General features: G+C 44.5%; 1 protein-coding gene across 3 annotated transcripts in view; it reads right to left on the reverse strand.

Annotated features, from left to right (window-relative positions):
• LOC138750798 (interferon-induced, double-stranded RNA-activated protein kinase-like) overlaps positions 1-17461 on the reverse strand; it is a 90733-nt gene that overhangs the window by 58997 nt on the left and 14275 nt on the right. For 2 of the 3 annotated variants that reach the window (XM_069912936.1, XM_069912935.1), the window contains exons 4-6: positions 15247-15389; positions 8550-8679; positions 3107-3192 (exon numbers count right to left, since the gene is read on the reverse strand). In XM_069912936.1, coding sequence (XP_069769037.1) covers positions 3107-3192; positions 8550-8679; positions 15247-15389 — 359 coding nt within the window. The remainder of the gene's footprint in view (positions 1-3106; positions 3193-8549; positions 8680-15246; positions 15390-17461) is intronic. The other variant, XM_069912938.1, reaches the window with a different exon arrangement.

The raw sequence follows: 17461 nt of genomic DNA on the forward strand, positions 1-17461 counted from the left end.
GTCTAGTGAGATCCACAGGAACTGCTGGAGTCTTGAGAAAACAATGAGAGGGCAGCAGGATAGGCAGCATCCATGGAAAGAAATGGTCATTTTATGTTTGGGATCAGGACCCTCTTTCGAGACTGGATAAAAGATCTTCTTAATAAAGAATCTCAACCTGAAACATTGATTGACCACTTCTCCCCATTTCAGACCATTGACTGACCACCCAAGTCCCTCCAGCTCCTCATCGTTCGAACCACATTGGTGGGTGCAGGACCAGACTGAATAAAGATGGCTAACTTACTTCCTTCAAGGGCGCTGATGGGTTATTATAATAATCCAGTCCTTGCGTTGTCACTGTTGCTGGAAACAGCTTTCATTTAAATTCCAAATTAATTTAAATATTTTATTCAAATTCCACAGAACCCTGGTCTTGGCTCATTCATCTCAGAAATCTCACTGCTCACCCAACTATGGGATAGATGACACTTTTCTTATTCTAATATATCCCAATTTCAAAGTATCATCTTCCAAAAGCATGAGCTCTGATATTCTGAATTTCATTCTCTTTAATCCAACAAATCCAACTCTGTGGCTGCTATTTTATGCAGTTTTAATTCAGTGATAAAACAGATAAACATTTTGCATAGCTTCGTATTAAAACTTTCATAATGATGAATAACAAAGTATTTACTGTGTAATGATACAAAGATAATATAAAGATACCATCTTAAAGAGATACAAAAGCTTTTAAAGAGATACAAAAATCCAAAGAAAAATTTCTCATGCTCATGCTTCCTTCACATCTTGTAGAATGAGAGCATGCTGTTAGCCTGGGCGGATATTATGACATACAACTTCATAGTCACTATGGTAACACTACAAGCCATAGGTCTCTTAAAGAGGCGAGTCGACTGTCTGCCCCTCTCACGGGGCTATGTCCGGACCTATGCATTGTTGGAGAGCGCGCAGCGACCAAGGGGACGGTGGCCAAGTTCCGGGACTGGTTGCCCCCCTCCCAGGATGTGGTAGATGATGAAAATTGTGTTTTAATTTGATGTAAAATACTATGTAATAGAGAGGCGGTCATGATTACTGCTTCTCGCGGTTTCGTTGCCATAAGTTATGGTGGTTTTTGGTTGAAGCTCAGTGTGTGTTTAGTGTCTTATAGTTTTAAATAAAGTTTTGTATTTTTTTAAAAATCTGGGGCAGAATGGGAACAGACTGTGTGAGGGGGAGAGAGGTGGGTTGGGGACAAGGAATAGGAAAGAAGGAGTGATTGTAAGAGAGGGAGAAAAGGAAGGTGACATTGGGAGAGCGGGTGAGAAAGAGGATTGCTAATGAACTGAAATCTTGCCTCACCTGCTGGGTGTTTCCAGCATTTTTAAATGTGGGACATCAACAGTTTTAAAAATAACTTTCATGATAGGAAAGGGAAGGGAGGGAAATGGTGGGAGAAGAAAGGAAGATAGAGGCAGCATGGGAGGGAGAGAAAGAGTGGGAGGAAAGAGGTGAGAAAAGGAGTGAGTGAGAGAAGGTGAGACAGGGATGGATTAAGGAGGGGAAAGGAAAGGGAGAGGATAAGATCAGTTAAAGTTAAGGAGGAAGAGTCAGGTGGGAGAATGGGGAAAGTGGAGCAAGTGGTGAAAGAAGGCCAAGGAGGGTACGGGGGAGGGCAAGGAGGGTACGGGGGGCAAGGAGGGCCGGCGGGGGGCAAGGAGGGCCGGCGGGGGGCAAGGAGGGCCGGCGGGGGGCAAGGAGGGCCGGCGGGGGGCAAGGAGGGCCGGCGGGGGGCAAGGAGGGCCGGCGGGGGGCAAGGAGGGCCGGCGGGGGGCAAGGAGGGCCGGCGGGGGGCAAGGAGGGCCGGCGGGGGGCAAGGAGGGCCGGCGGGGGGCAAGGAGGGCCGGCGGGGGGCAAGGAGGGCCGGCGGGGGGCAAGGAGGGCCGGCGGGGGGCAAGGAGGGCCGGCGGGGGGCAAGGAGGGCCGGCGGGGGGCAAGGAGGGCCGGCGGGGGGCAAGGAGGGCCGGCGGGGGGCAAGGAGGGCCGGCGGGGGGCAAGGAGGGCCGGCGGGGGGCAAGGAGGGCCGGCGGGGGGCAAGGAGGGCCGGCGGGGGGCAAGGAGGGCCGGCGGGGGGCAAGGAGGGCCGGCGGGGGGCAAGGAGGGCCGGCGGGGGGCAAGGAGGGCCGGCGGGGGGCAAGGAGGGCCGGCGGGGGGCAAGGAGGGCCGGCGGGGGGCAAGGAGGGCCGGCGGGGGGCAAGGAGGGCCGGCGGGGGGCAAGGAGGGCCGGCGGGGGGCAAGGAGGGCCGGCGGGGGGCAAGGAGGGCCGGCGGGGGGCAAGGAGGGCCGGCGGGGGGCAAGGAGGGCCGGCGGGGGGCAAGGAGGGCCGGCGGGGGGCAAGGAGGGCCGGCGGGGGGCAAGGAGGGCCGGCGGGGGGCAAGGAGGGCCGGCGGGGGGCAAGGAGGGCCGGCGGGGGGCAAGGAGGGCCGGCGGGGGGCAAGGAGGGCCGGCGGGGGGCAAGGAGGGCCGGCGGGGGGCAAGGAGGGCCGGCGGGGGGCAAGGAGGGCCGGCGGGGGGCAAGGAGGGCCGGCGGGGGGCAAGGAGGGCCGGCGGGGGGCAAGGAGGGCCGGCGGGGGGCAAGGAGGGCCGGCGGGGGGCAAGGAGGGTACGGGGGTGGCAAGGAGGGTAAGAGGGGGGCAAGGAGGGTAAGAGGGGGGCAAGGAGGGTAAGAGGGGGGCAAGGAGGGTAAGAGGGGGGCAAGGAGGGTAAGAGGGGGGCAAGGAGGGTAAGAGGGGGGCAAGGAGGGTAAGAGGGGGGCAAGGAGGGTAAGAGGGGGGCAAGGAATGTAAGAGGGGGCAATGGGTTATGAAAGGGGTGGGGTGAGGAGGGGCAAGAGGAGTTGAGGCAGGGAGGGGAGGGGCAAGGAGAGGGAAGGGGATAAGAAGGGGGGCAAGGATGGGGAGGCGGAAAGGAGGGGAAGGGTGGTGAGGAGGGGGAGTGGGATGGGGTGAGGAGGGGGAAAGAAGGGGGCAAGGAAGGCCAACTTCAAAAGAACCAATTACCAAGCTACTGAGTTGTTTTTGAATAACTGGTTCTACCTAATAAATAAAATAAGAAACAACCATACCTTTTGGAGTTCTCTGCTGCAGACTCTTCTACTGTACCATTGGGCTCTTTCTGATTGTTCACATCTTCTTGTAGTTTCTCCAGATCCTCATTCAATGAAGAAGAAAGAAGGTTAATCGTGGTCTTAAGATTCAGAGTTGTACAGCACAGGTGCTGGGCCTGTGGCCCATGATGACCATTCTGAAGTGTCTACCCAGCTTCGCATCACATTTCCCTGTACTTGGACCTCTAACATTGGTGTCCATCTAAACACTGTAAGTGTGTCCGACTGCAGCACCACCCTTATTTGGGTGTTGGACCTTACCCTATTCGGCAGTTGCTCAACATGCAGAGTTATTTTACACCCTTATCCAGGCACAAGTGGGGCTGCCACTGATAATTACCATTACATGCAGTGGGGGAAGGTTATAAGTGTCATAGAACCATGCCATGCGGAACAGGCCCTTTGAACCAGCTTGTCCATGCCGACCAATTTGGCAGCTGAGCTTATCCACATGCCTGCAGTTTGGTCCCTCTCCTTCCTGTCCAAGGTTTTCTGAACATCAGATTTTTGTCCTTGATTCTAGTTTCTTCGGGAAACTCATTCCAGACACAGGTCACTTTCTGAGCAGAAAAAGTTGACCCTTCAGTCCTTCGTAAATCACTCCCCTAAACCTAAACTCTCTCATTTTAGATTTGAGGGGAAAAAAGGTCCATTTTAAGACACAGATATATTTCTGAACAACAGGAGAATTAATGGTTTTGGGGAACAGGTAGGTCAGTGGAGCAGAGTCCATGACCAGATCAACCGTGACCTCATTGAATGGTGGAGCACATCCACCGGGCTGGACAGCTGATTTCTGCTCCTGTGCTGTACCATCTTCTTTACGCTGGTCCCACTTTATTCTCCCCACCATCCCATCAGCAACCGGCGGATTTTACTATCCTTCCCCACACTGTACAGCAGGCAATTAACCTCCTGGCCTGTACGCCAGCAGAAACCCAACCCAACGCCAGAGGTCGGGTCGCTGGAATCAGGAGGCAGCGGCACTACCTGCTGCACCTTGCCGAACTGCCTGGCAATATCAAGTTGGTTAGCGCGGCGCCAGTGACCAGGGTTCAATTCGGGCACGGTCTGCAAAGAGTTTGCACGTTCTCCCTGTGTCAGCTGGGGGGTGTTTGGGAGACAAAGGTTCACAGGCTGGAAGGGTCTGTTTCTGTGCTGAAAATTTAAAATTAGATCACAGTCTTTTGATCCATTTCTGTAACAAAAAATCTCTCCTGACTTGCTGACAGTGACATAGACCAGAAGAAAGCAACCCGGCTGCCAGTATTATGAAGCAGAAAGCAATAAGCAAAGCACAATTGCAACAACCTCTGGGTGGTTTCAGACATTGACTTGGGGAATTTCCCATTGGGGATGGGGAGTGGGGTGGGGTCGGGGGGGGTGGGGGGGAGAGTCGCTCCGTCTGTGATCCTGCTGGGTCAGAGGAGAGGTGCTGTGGCCTTGGTCAACCCAGGATACCTGAAAAGCAGCTTGAACATTTCCTCGCACAGCCTCCAATCTCCACCGAAACATCTCTCCCCCCCCCCCCGCCATCAGCACCCCAAGATGGCACCAATACCTTCCCCCAGTGATTGTACCTCCCCATCCCCACCCATCACTGACCCTGCTGCCAACATTGTTGTCCTGTTCTCCCCGCACCTAAAAATATTCCAGTTCCTCCCCCGTTTCCAATCTATTTACAAGTATAAGCAGTTGGTTGCAGAGTAGTCCATTTGCAATTAAAATTTACCCTTCCCACATTGAGAATCAGAATTTATTGTCATGAACAAGTCACAAAATTCATTGTTTTGTGACAGCATCATATAGTGCAAATATTTATATTTTTTAAAAATTTAAATTTCTTTTTTAAAATTTAGACATATAGCACGGTTACAGGCCCTTTCGGCCCACGAATCCGTGCCGCCTAATTTATACCTAATTAACCTACACCCCCCCACCCCCCTTCCCCTGTACGTTTCAAACCGGAGCCCCCGGGGAAAGCCCACGCAGACTTGGGTAAAACATTACAAATTCGAACCCCTATCCCGATCACTGGCACTGTAACAGCATTGAGCGAACCACTAGGCTGACCTGTGTCGCCAAATCACCTCATATAAACCACCTGACAACAATAAAAAAAAGTGCACAAAATGTCAAAGTGAGGCAGTGTCTTTGGTTCATTGATCATTCAGGAATCTGATGGCAGTGGGGAAGAAGCTGTCCTTGTGCTGCTGAGTGCTCGTCTTCAGGCTCCTGTACCTTTTCCCCAATGGTAGCACAGTGAAGAGAGCATGGCCTGGGTGGTAGGGAGTCTTTGAGGCTGCTTTTTTAAGACAGACTCATGTAAATGTTCTCGATGGAGTGAAGTCTGCTGCCTTTGATGTCGCAGGCCAAGTTAACAACCCTCGGGAGTTTATTCTTGTCCTGAAAGTTGGCGTCTCCGTACCAGACAGTGATGCAACCAGCCAGAATGCTCTCCACGGTAAACAGTACGAGAGTCATACCGAATTTCTTCAGCCACCACACAAAGTATAGCCGCTGGCGAGCCTTCTTTGTGATTGCATCAACGTGGAGTCTCGAGGAGTCACGTGATGGAGTAGTGGCCGGACGGTGAACTCCAGCCCTCTCCAGAAAAGTCGGGAAAAACAAAGGAAAACACAAAGGCACAGAAATAAAAGTTACAGAAAAGTGAGTATAAAGGTGGAAAGAAGATGGCGACAAAAAAAGAAAAATCGAAAGCAACGGTAAGAAGAGAGGAAGAGAAGACAAAAGAGGAAAAAGGTGAAGGCCTTACCTGTCCGAAGAGGCCCGCTGCGGAGAGAGAAACCCGCTCCCTCAGGTCGGTAAATAATGGACTACAAAAATGGCTCGCAGAGCCGAGTAAAAGTGCGCAACCGCGCATGAAAAAAAACACACCGACGGGAGGGGGGACCAGCTGGGGAGTCGATCTCCACAGCCGGCAACGACAGCTGCAGAACACCTGCAGCAAGAAGAGACCACAGAAGACAATAGAAACAAGAAAGAAGAGGAGGAAAGGGCACCAAAGAAACAACAGATGGCCAACCCAGAGGAAGAAGAAGAGGAAGAGGAAGAGTACAGTGAAATAGAAGAAGAAAAGAAAGGCAAGATAAAGGATATACTTTCTCTTATTAAAGGATACATGGAGTTATTTAAAGAATGGCAAACACAGGAATTTAAGGATTTAAGAAAAAGAATAAACAACACAGAAGAGAAAATAAATAAAATGGAGATGACCTTAACAGAAATGGGAAAGAAAATGGACAAGATGGAAGAGCGGGCAGTAGCAGCAGAAATGGAGGTAGAAGACTTAAAAAAGAAATTGGAGAAATCTAATAAAAAAACTAAAGAGACACAAGAACTACTAGCTCAAAAAATAGATACAATGGAAAACCATAACAGAAGAAATAACAAAGATAGTGGGCCTTAAGGAAGATGAAGAAGACAAGAATATGAGGGAGTTTATAAAAGAGTGGATCCCTAAGACCCTAGGATGTCCAGAACTACAGCAAGAAATGGAAATAGAAAGGGCACATAGAGTATTGGCCTCTAAACCACAACCACAACAAAAACCAAGATCTATTGTAGTAAAATTCCTAAGATATACTACAAGAGAAAAGGTACTGGAGAAGACAATGGAAAAAGTAAGAGAGGGCAACAAACCACTGGAGTATAAAGGGTAAAAAATCTTCATTTATCCAGATATAAGTTTTGAACTCCTAAAGAAGAGAAAAGAGTTCAATACAGCAAAGGCGATTTTATGGAAGAAAGGGTATAAATTTATACTAAAGCATCCAGCGGTATTGAAAATATTTATTCCAGGACAACAAAACAGACTATTCTCGGATCCAGAAGAAGCACGAAAATTTGCAGAACAATTACAAAAATAGACTGAGGGAGGAAGACGGGTAATGAGAGTTAAAATGATCACGATTGATATGTATGTGGGTAAAGACAAAAATAGACTGAGGGATGAAGACGGGTAATGAGAGTAAAAATGATCACGATTGATATGTATGCAGGTAAAGAGGTATAAGAGTGAATAGAGACAATGAGCATACGTGAATGTATCTGTACTTAGAGGAAAATATAGATAGTATAGACAAGAATTAATAAGGGAAGGTAATGGAATAGAGAGAATAAGGAGGGAATTAAAAGAGTGACCTTTGTGACATATGAAAAGTGAAATCTTTTCTGGGGGGGGCGGGGTGGGGGGAAATAGCGGTCACTGCAAAATCAGTTGACGCTTGCGAGTGGATTCGCAAATCCAAATGGAGAGGGGAGATGTGGTTGTCCGACAAGGGATAAAGGACAACTCAGGAGGTGAAGGGGAGATTGGGGATAAATAAGATAGAAATAGGAGAATAAGGAAAATGTTGGATGTTGTAGGAATGTTGTCTTATAAAGAGTTGAAAATAAGAAAACAGAAATGGAAAAGGAGGAAAGGTAATGATGGAAAAACGGAAAGAGAAGATAAACAAAATATAAAAGGGCTACGCTGAACTATATGACTTTAAATATTAATGGAATACATAACCAAATTAAAAGGAAGAAACTACTAAATTTAAATGAATAAATGTATTCCATTAGAAAAAATAACATATAGGTTAAGAAATAATATTGAAATATTCGAACAAGTATAGGAGCCTTACATTAAATACAATAGCGAAAACCTACCGGGGACAAACATTACCTAAGTTGATGGAAGGAGAAGGAAAGAAAAGAATGGACTCAGTAGAATTTCTGGTGTAATTTTGTTGAATGACAACATTGTCTGACTGGCTTAATGCAACCTAGATTGTATACCTAAAATGGATGAGAGGGGGGGTGGGGGGGTGGCTTGGGAGGAAGGGGGGGGGGGAGAAAAAGTCACTGTATATGTGTGAAAAAGAAATAGTGTATATCATGGATAATGTGATTTATGGTGTGAAAAATAAAAAATTTAAAAAAAAATTTAAAAAAAAATCGTGGAGTCTCCAGGACAGAAACTCAGAGACGTTGACACCCAAGAATTTGAAGTTTTTGACCCTCTCCACTAACGAGCCCTCTAGGAGGACTGGGTCATGTTCCCCTGAAGTCCACAATGAGCTCCTTGGTTCACTGTTAATCACCCAGCAAGAAATTCTTACAGTGACAAGGACACAGAGCAGATAACTCCCCGTTTGGATAGCTGTATCGCAAGCCACATCGACCTGGCTTCCACTGTCCTCTTATAAATGAAACAAGTAAATTATCCCAAAATATGAATATATATTTGTTTTATATTGCATCTTTCTGCATATGTGTGATTGTTATGTGTGGGCACTGTGATCTGGAGCAGCGCTGTTTTGTCTGGTTGAACATGTAGTTACATGATAATGAATTAGTTAGAATACGTCACAATCTTTTACTTGGTAAATACCTTTGAAGGTGATTGAAGATTGTGAATTTTCTTATAGGCAAGTTCTGCTGCTTTCCGCTTGGCTTCTTGCTTGCTTCCACCAGTGGCCTTTGGATATTCATAATTATTGATCACAGCACTGCAACTAAACCTGGAACACAATGCCAGATGCTTTCACTGTTGATACATCAACTCTGCAAAAATGCAGGGCCGTTGCCACGCAGAGGAGTGGGCCAGACTGGTTTTGAAAGTGCTCTCCATAACAAATATTAAAAAGACGGTTTGAAGGCTCAAAAATTTCATTGTCAAAAATGCGTAGAAATAGCACTAAACGACCAAGGCGACCAAAAAAACAAACTGAAGAAGCCATAGCACAGCCAGGAACATCGAGTGAACGCCCAATCAGGAGAGGCACAGGAGGGGCCTCGGGAAAAGTCAAGGGAAGAAAATAGCCTGAGCACTGATGTGACAAACCCATAAACTCCTGACGTATGTTTGATACCTTTGTTGGGAGCGTCTGGAGGGTTATGTGTGATTGTGATTGGACATCGGCAGTGTTCCCCTTAAGTAGATCGAGTAGGCGGGGATTCCCCCTGTCCCCAGCACTTTTTATTTTAGCGATTGAACCGCTGGCAGAGATAATAAGATGGGATCTGGATAAAAAGGGCTTCAAAGTCGGGCGAGCAGAACACTAAATTAGTCTATTCGCCGATTATGTGTTATTGTGCCTATCAGACAAATCTTTGGAAAAATATGAAAGAATATCAGGCTACAAAATAAATATGGATAAAAATGAGATAATGCCATTGGCACATTTTGAATATGAAAGATACCAAAAAGGAAGCAAATTTAAATGGAAGACAGATGGAATAAAATATCTTGGAATAGCAACTGACAATAACTTGCAAAATCTGTACAAACTAAATAATGTTCCTTTTTTGGGGAAGATAGAAGACGGACTGCAGAAATGGAGAGATTTACCAATTACTAGTGGGAAGGGTTAAATGCTTCAAAATGAAAGTGATGCCAAGACTGCAGTATCTTTTTCAATCGTTGCCTATTCTGTTACCTAAAAATGTCTTTAAATTATCGAGCAATCATATTAAACAGTTTCTATGGAATAACAAGGAGACATGGGACTACGTGGGACTGGGAGGACTTAGACTTCCAGATTTAAAAAAAAATACTACCTAGCTGCACAGGCTAGATTTCTGGCAGCCTTCTTTGTGGAAGTCAGCACCTTGGATTCAGATGGGAATGTACTCAATGGGGGAGAGGGAAGCAAAGGATTTTATCTATAAATGGAGTGTCAAATCTCTAGGAAAAAAAAGGCAGATAATAATATGATTAGAACGTGGCAAGAAATCAATGAATGAATAGGAAAAAAAGTAGGGATATCAATAAAAGGATCGTGTGTAAAAATGTGTTATTGCCTATGAACATGGGCAATAGAATATTAAATTTGTGGTATGACAAAGGTACGAGATATATTAAGGACTTTTACATGGAAGGAACTCATGTCCTTTGAACAATTAGAACACAAATACAGAGTGTCTAATGGGACCTTCTGTTTTCTCCAGCTTAGATCGTTCTTAAGAGAAAGATGGGGATCAATGTTGACCCCACCTGAAATTACTGAAACTGAACGAACGGTTTGGATGGGGAATACATCCAAATTTATAACAAAAATATACTATGCCCTCCAAAGTGAAAGTGCAAAACCAGGGTTGCAAAGATCAAAGGAAAGATGGGAGTCGGACTTGGGTGTGAAGTTTTCAGAAAGAAGCTGTTCAGATTGGTGTGAGGACAGCATGACATCAATTATAAATGCAAGATATGGACTGGTTCAGTATAATTTTTTAATATATCTTATCCCACAAAAGTCACACAGATCAAAAGCCGAAATTTCAGAGATGTGTTTCAGACGTGGGACTGAAACGGGAACTTTTTTTACATGCCACGTGGTCGTGCATGAAAATGAGGCCATTTTGGCAAGAAATTGCAGAAAAATTAACCACGGTAATAGGAGTGGCCTTCACAGGCGACCTGAACTAAATGCGCCAAAGGAGGACAAAGGGATTAATCGAGAGCAAAAATAAATTACGAAAGTAAGCTTGCGGCAAATATAAAAACCGACTGCAAAAGCTTTTATAAATATGTCAAGAGGAAAAGATTGGTGAAATCCAGAGTAGGTCCCTTGCAGTCGGAATCAGGGGAAAATATAATGGGGAATAAAGAAATGGCAGACCAATTAAATTCTTACTTTAGTTCTGTTTTTACAAGAGAGGATACAAATAACCTCCCAAGGATGTTGGGAAACATAGAGACTAATGCAAGGGAGGAACTGAAAGAAATCAGTATCTCGAAGGACATGGCCTTGGGGAAATTGATAGGATTGAAGGCAGATAAATCCCAAGGGCCTGATAATCTACATCCTAGGGTACTTAAGGAAGTGGCCATTCAGATAGTAGATGCTTTAAGAATTATTTTCCAGAACTCGATAGACTCAGGATCAGTACCCATGGATTGGAGGGTAGCTAATGTTATTCCACTATTTAAAAATGGGGTAGAGAAAAAGCAGGGAATTATAGGCCGGTGAGCCTTTCATCAGTAGTGGGCAAAATGATGGAATCCATTATTAAGGATGTAATAGCAGAGCATATGACTAGCAGAGAAGGGATCGGACAGAGTCAACATGGATTTACAAAAGGTAAATCGTGCTTGACAAATCTATAGGAATTCTTTGAGATGGTGAAAGGTAAAAAAGATGGGGGAGAGCCAGTGGATGTGGTGTACCTGGACTTCCAAAAGGCCTTCGATAAGGTCTCGCATAAACGACTGGCTTACAAAATCAAGGCTCATGGGATTGGGGGCAAAGTATTGATGTGGATTGAGAACTGGCTGGCAGGTAGAAGACAGAGAGTTGGGATAAATGGCTCGTTTTCTGAGTGGCAGGTGGTGACCAGTGGGGTGCCACAGGGATCTGTACTGGGACCCCAGCTGTTCACAATTTACATTAATGATCTGGATGAGGGGATTGGATGTAATATCTCCAAATTTGCAGATGACACTAAGCTAGGAGGGGTTGTGTGCACGGAAGAGGGGGTCAGGAAGCTCCAGTGTGATTTGGATAAATTGAGGGACTGGGCAGATACATAGCAAATGCACTACAATGTGGATAAATGTGAGGTTATCCACTTTGGTAATACAAACCGGAGGGCAGATTACTATTTGAATGGCATTAGATTAAGAAATGGGGAAGTGCAGAGAGACCTAGGGGTACTTGTACACCAGTCTCTGAAGGTGAGCATGCAGGTACAGCAGGCGGTTAAAAAGGCAAATGGTATGTTGGCCTTCATATCAAGAGGGTTTGAGTATAGGAACATTGATACCTTACTGCAGCTGTACAGGGCCTTGGTGAGACCACACCTGGAATATTGTGTGCAGTTTTGGTCACCTTATCTAAGGAAGGATGTTCTTGCAATGGAGGGAGTGCAGAGGCGATTCACCAGGCTGATACCTGGAATGGCAGGAATGACTTATGAGGAAAGATTGCGCAAATTGGGATTGTACTCCCTGGAGTTTAGAAGATTGAGAGGGGATCTCATAGAGACATATAAAATTCTGGCAGGACTGGACAGAATGGATGCAGATGGGATGTTTCCAATGATGGGAAAATACAGAACCCGGGACCACAGTTTGAGGATAATAGGCAAACCATTTAGGACCAAGATGAGGAGGAATTTCTTTACCCAGAGGGTGGTGAATCTGTGGAATTCATTGCCACAGAGGGCAGTAGAGGCAGGTTCATTAAATATATTTAAGAGGGAATTAGATCTATTTCTTCAGTACAAGGGTATTAAAGGTTACGGAGAGAAGGCGGGGACAGGGTACTGAACTTTAAGATCAGCCATGATCTCGTTGAATGGCGGAGCAGGCTCGAAGGGTCGAATGACCTACTCCTGCTCCTATCTTCTATGTCTATCAAATCTCATTTATAAAAATAGCACTGGTGGTAGCAAAAAATTGTATCGTGATCACTTGGAAATCCAACTCCCCTCTACTTATAGCACGATGGACTGTGAAAATGAACAGCTGTGGAAAAAAGATCACATATAACTTAAAAGAATAAATATGACCCTTTTGTAAAGGTCTGGCAGCCATACCTGGATCACATAGGGGTCCAGATCCAGTAATAAGAACTATAAATGTTACTATTACACGTACCCAAATGTAGTTTCCCCAACTGTACTTTATGTATTTAAAATATATGTAAGCTCTGATGGTGAACGGATCTAGAGGTATGGAATGTGGTCTGTTTTATTTTTGCTTGTAAGAAAAAAATTTATTTATTGTGGTATTGAAGATACTACAAAATATTGTGATATTTTTGGAAAAAAAATCAAAAATAAAATATTCAAAAAAATCCCTGCAAAAATCAAACCAGCCTGTACATCTTTACTTTGATATGAAAATATTTCAATATACGACAAGGAGGTAAAATAAGCAGCTGCCAGGATCATGTGCAGTACCCAAAAATATTGGAGAAAGACAGCACGTCAGGCAGAATCCATAAGAAGCAAAAGAGAGTTGAGGTCTCGGGCCTGAGCCCTTCATCAAGGGTGTCAAACATCAGGCCTGGGGAAACACAAGGAGGAGACCTGAGGGAAGATTCAGGTCACAATGACTGAACACTTTCAGGATGCTGCTTTAGGGCCAAATATAGGCCAAGGCACCAGGAACAAGTGCCCTGCTGCCTCAAATTCAAGAGGAATGCTCCCACAACCGGTCTGCAACAAGACTTGAAGAGAAACTGCTTTCTCACCATTAACCAAGGTGTAAAACACAAAAGTCTGCAGACACTGTGAAGTAAAAGGTCTTTTGAAGTAAAAACAATACTGGAGAAACTCAGTCGGTCAACCCGTGTACTTTATGTCCCAAAGATAACAATACAGAACCAACGCTCCGGGCTTGGGCCCTTCATCAAGGTATTACAAAATATTGGCAGGTGTCTGAACCAAATGGTGGGGGGGGGGGGGGGTGTGGCAGGGGGAAGAATTGGTTGGCCACTGATGAGAACAGAGCAAAGGTGCTCATTGAAGCAATCTCCCAGTCTGCACCCAGTCTCACTGATGCAGGGAAGGCCACGGATCCCCAACATGAAGTCTTGCAATCCAGATAACCCACTTGATTTTCCATCTGGGCCCTCTCCAACCAGATGGCATTAACGTTGACCTCAGGTTTCTATTAGCTACTCCACATCCCATTTGCTGTTATGCCCTCCCTCTCTTATCCACCTATTACCTCCTGTCTTTAGGACCGTGCTCCTCCCCCTGCCCTTCCCCCTACCATTTTGTTTGGACGCCTGCTGACATCTTTCATCCCTTGATGAAGGGCTGAAGCCCAAAACGTTGGTTCTCTATCTTTACCTTTGCTACATGAAGGAAACTGTTCGACTTGCTGGGTTTTTCCAGTGCTGTGTTTTTAATTAACCAAGTGTGGCGGCCTGCCACCGCCGCGATCGAGCTGGCGAGCACAACCAAAGGCTAGCAGCCCACGCAGCAGCACTGGCCCCACAAGCGAACTGGCCCAAAATGACACTAGCCTTGCTGCACAGCCAATAGACAGGGAGAGCGCCCAGGGAAGAAGGGCATGGTTATGCAGGAAAGTAACTGAACGCAGGGAAACCCGCTTTTGTTATGCGTGTGCTGACGTCAGCCAAGGTGGGGCCACAGCGGGAACAGTGCAAGTATAGAAGTCAGGCCTGAGCCCTAATAAAGCTCAGAACTCAACCTGGCTACACAAGGATGTTTGTATGGTGGACCCCATTCTCAAAGAGTAATGCACTGAATGGGAAAGCCAGATATGCAGGGTCATATCAGGATATAGATCGGTTTAGCAGAATGTAGTTCAGATTAGTTGGAAATAAGGGTAGAGAAATGGCAAATGGAGTTTGATCCAGAGAAGTGTTGCACTTTCGGAGGGAAGAAATGGCAGGGGAGAAGCACAGGCTAACAGGCAGTGAGCGGACATGGATAGAAGGACAGAAAGGTGCAGAAAGGAAAGGTGAGAATTGATCGGGGCGGGTGGGGGGGGGAAAGAGGTGGGCTCAGTCAATACGGAGACATGAATCGTTAGAGCAGTGAAGATGGCAAACACATATCTTCTTTGGTCATGGCATAAAAGTGGAGAAGTCATGTTGCAGCTGGATCGAATTTTGGTTTGGCACCACTTGGAGTATTCCAGGTACCACAATGCAGGAAGGTTTTAGAGTGGTTCGGCCAGTTGGTCAGACTTGGCGGGTTTCCTCTGGCTGAAAGAAGTTTTATAAAATCCAGGGATGGGTAGAAAGAATAGATCATTTTCCCTAGGGTATAAACATTAAATACGAGGAAGAGTAGCTTTACAGTGGATGGGAGCAAGTTTTGTTTTTACACACAGAGAGTGGTAGGTACCTGGAAATGTGCTGCCAGAGGTTGAGGTGCGGCTGATGGAAACAAATAGAGATGCTTAAGAGGCATTTAGACTGTCGTATGAACAAGCAGGGAATGGAGAGATGTAGATCATGGACAGACAGATGTGCAATTTAATCTGGCAGAGATACTGTGGGCCTAAGGGCTGATTTCTGTTCTGTAAGAAGGCTCAATAACCAAGAGAGTTTGATAAGGTTGAGAAAATATGGGCAAAAAAAAACATATCTATCCAAAACTACACTTACCTCTGGATGTGATCCAACCCCGTATTGAGCTGATTCATATTGTAGTGAATACGCAGGCCTTCCTTCTGCCCATATTCATTGAGTTTGCTGATGTAGTTTTGTATGCCAGCTGGGTTCAGTGGGCTGGGAGTCCTGGCAAAAGACTACATCGAAGATAAGTCAGGACCTGCTCCTGTTTCTACCACCAGCTATCATAAAGTGCCCAGTTGAGAAGAGGACATTGAATAGTTTGGATTCCTCGAGGTGGAAGTGACCTCCATTGCACCATTCCTATAGAAATGCCACATAACGAGACTGTCCATTTGTTCTTCATCAGAAGGAACAGAAAGTAACATAAACTAAGGCTGGGTTAACTAATGTACCTGATCTCTCAGCCAGGTTCTTAGCAAATGTCTGTGGCTCATTAGTAACAGCCATAGTCATTTGCTTTTAAATAGAGACTCTGGAGGAGTTGAAAACAGACAAGGCTTGAAAAAGTTCTGCATCACTCAAGAGAAAGGAAAACAGTCATTCCTTCTCCCCTTATTGAACCAAGTATCACTTTTCCCAGTTGATTATTTCTCTCTCCACAGATACAACCTGGCTTGCTGAGTATTTCCTGTTATTGGCATAGATTTCTACTACCCATTTCATGGTTAAGAAAAATGATCAGTCTCTAATTAAAATGAATGACTGATTTAACCTCAACTTCCACATCTAGGAGAGTGTTCTGCATTATGCCATCTACTCATGGACTCCCCAGTCTTGGAATACATTCCCTCTCAATCTACCATCTCACCATTACCTTCAATGCCCCTTTATAATTTTTTATTTAACACTTCACCATAACCACGTCAGTAACAATATATACACATATTCAGTATTAATATGTACACAGTGACATTTTCATTTTTCCCCCTCTCCAATCCCCCTACCCCCATAACTTAAAGCTGGAAAAAGAGAAAAACAAACAAAACAGAAAAGAGAAAAATCGTGTCGTCCGATTACACTATATTTAACTATTTACTTAATTGTAACTTGTCACATCAAGAGATGGAGGTGTGAAATTGTTGGTTCCTAATAAACGTTATGTAAGGTTCCCAAATTTGTTCAAATAAAGCGCATTTGTCTTTTAGGTTGTAGGTAATTTTTTTCTAATGGAATACTCTTGTTCATTTCTATGAACCATTCTTGTATTTTTAAAGGGGTTAACATTTTCCAAGTTATCATTATGCATTTTTTGCTGCCACTAGTACGATCATAATGAATAGTTTTTGAGTTCGGTCTAATTTTAACCTAATTCTTTATCTTTTATGTTGTTTAACAGGAAGATTTTTGGGTCTTTTGGTATCTTATTTTTTGTAATTCTATTTAATATTGTTTAAATCCTCCCAAAAGGTTTTCACTTTTATACATGTCCAGATTGCATGTACTATTGTACCAATTTCTTGTTTATAACAGAAGCATTTGTCCAATAGTGTTGGATTCCATTCTTTTAATTTTTTGAGGTGTTGTATATAATCTATGGAGTCAATTGTATTGTAAATATGATACCGAATGTTAATTGTTTTAGCCATGGTACCTGCACATTGTTCCATCCATGTTTCATTTTTTATCCATATATTAAATCTTTTTCCCAACATTGCTTGGGTTTGTATATTACTTCATCATTTTCCTTGTTTTGTAATTCACTATACATGTTTGTGATAATTCTTTTAACTGTTACAGTGTCTGTGATTACATATTCAAAGCAACTACTCTCAACTAAGCCCAGACTAGCTCCCAGCTTCTCTATTAAATGTTTTCAATTGATAATACAAAAACATTGTCCCATATGATATCCCATATTTATCTTTTAACTGTTTGAATGTCAATAAGTTATTTCCCAAAAAGCAATCTTTTATTCTTTTAATTCCTTTTCTTGCCCATTCCTTGAAGAATAAATTATCTATTGTAAAAGAAATTAATGGGTTTTGCATTATCAACATTTTTGGTATTTGATCATTTATCATCTTTCCTTCTAGATGTATTCTCCTCCATATTTTTAATATATTATGTAGTATTGGTAGATTGTTAAGTTGCACCAGTTTCTCATCCCACTTATAGAGTAAGTGTTCAGGAACATTTCCCTCTCATTTATGTCTATCTTAAAAGAAGCCGAGTTTTCTCCTACCTGGTAGAAGTTTGACAAAAATCTTAATTGGGCTGCCCTGTAATAGTTTTTGAAATTTGATAA

Source organism: Narcine bancroftii, unplaced genomic scaffold (assembly GCF_036971445.1).
Source record: "Narcine bancroftii isolate sNarBan1 unplaced genomic scaffold, sNarBan1.hap1 Scaffold_271, whole genome shotgun sequence".
Classification (NCBI taxonomy): Eukaryota; Metazoa; Chordata; class Chondrichthyes; order Torpediniformes; family Narcinidae; genus Narcine; species Narcine bancroftii.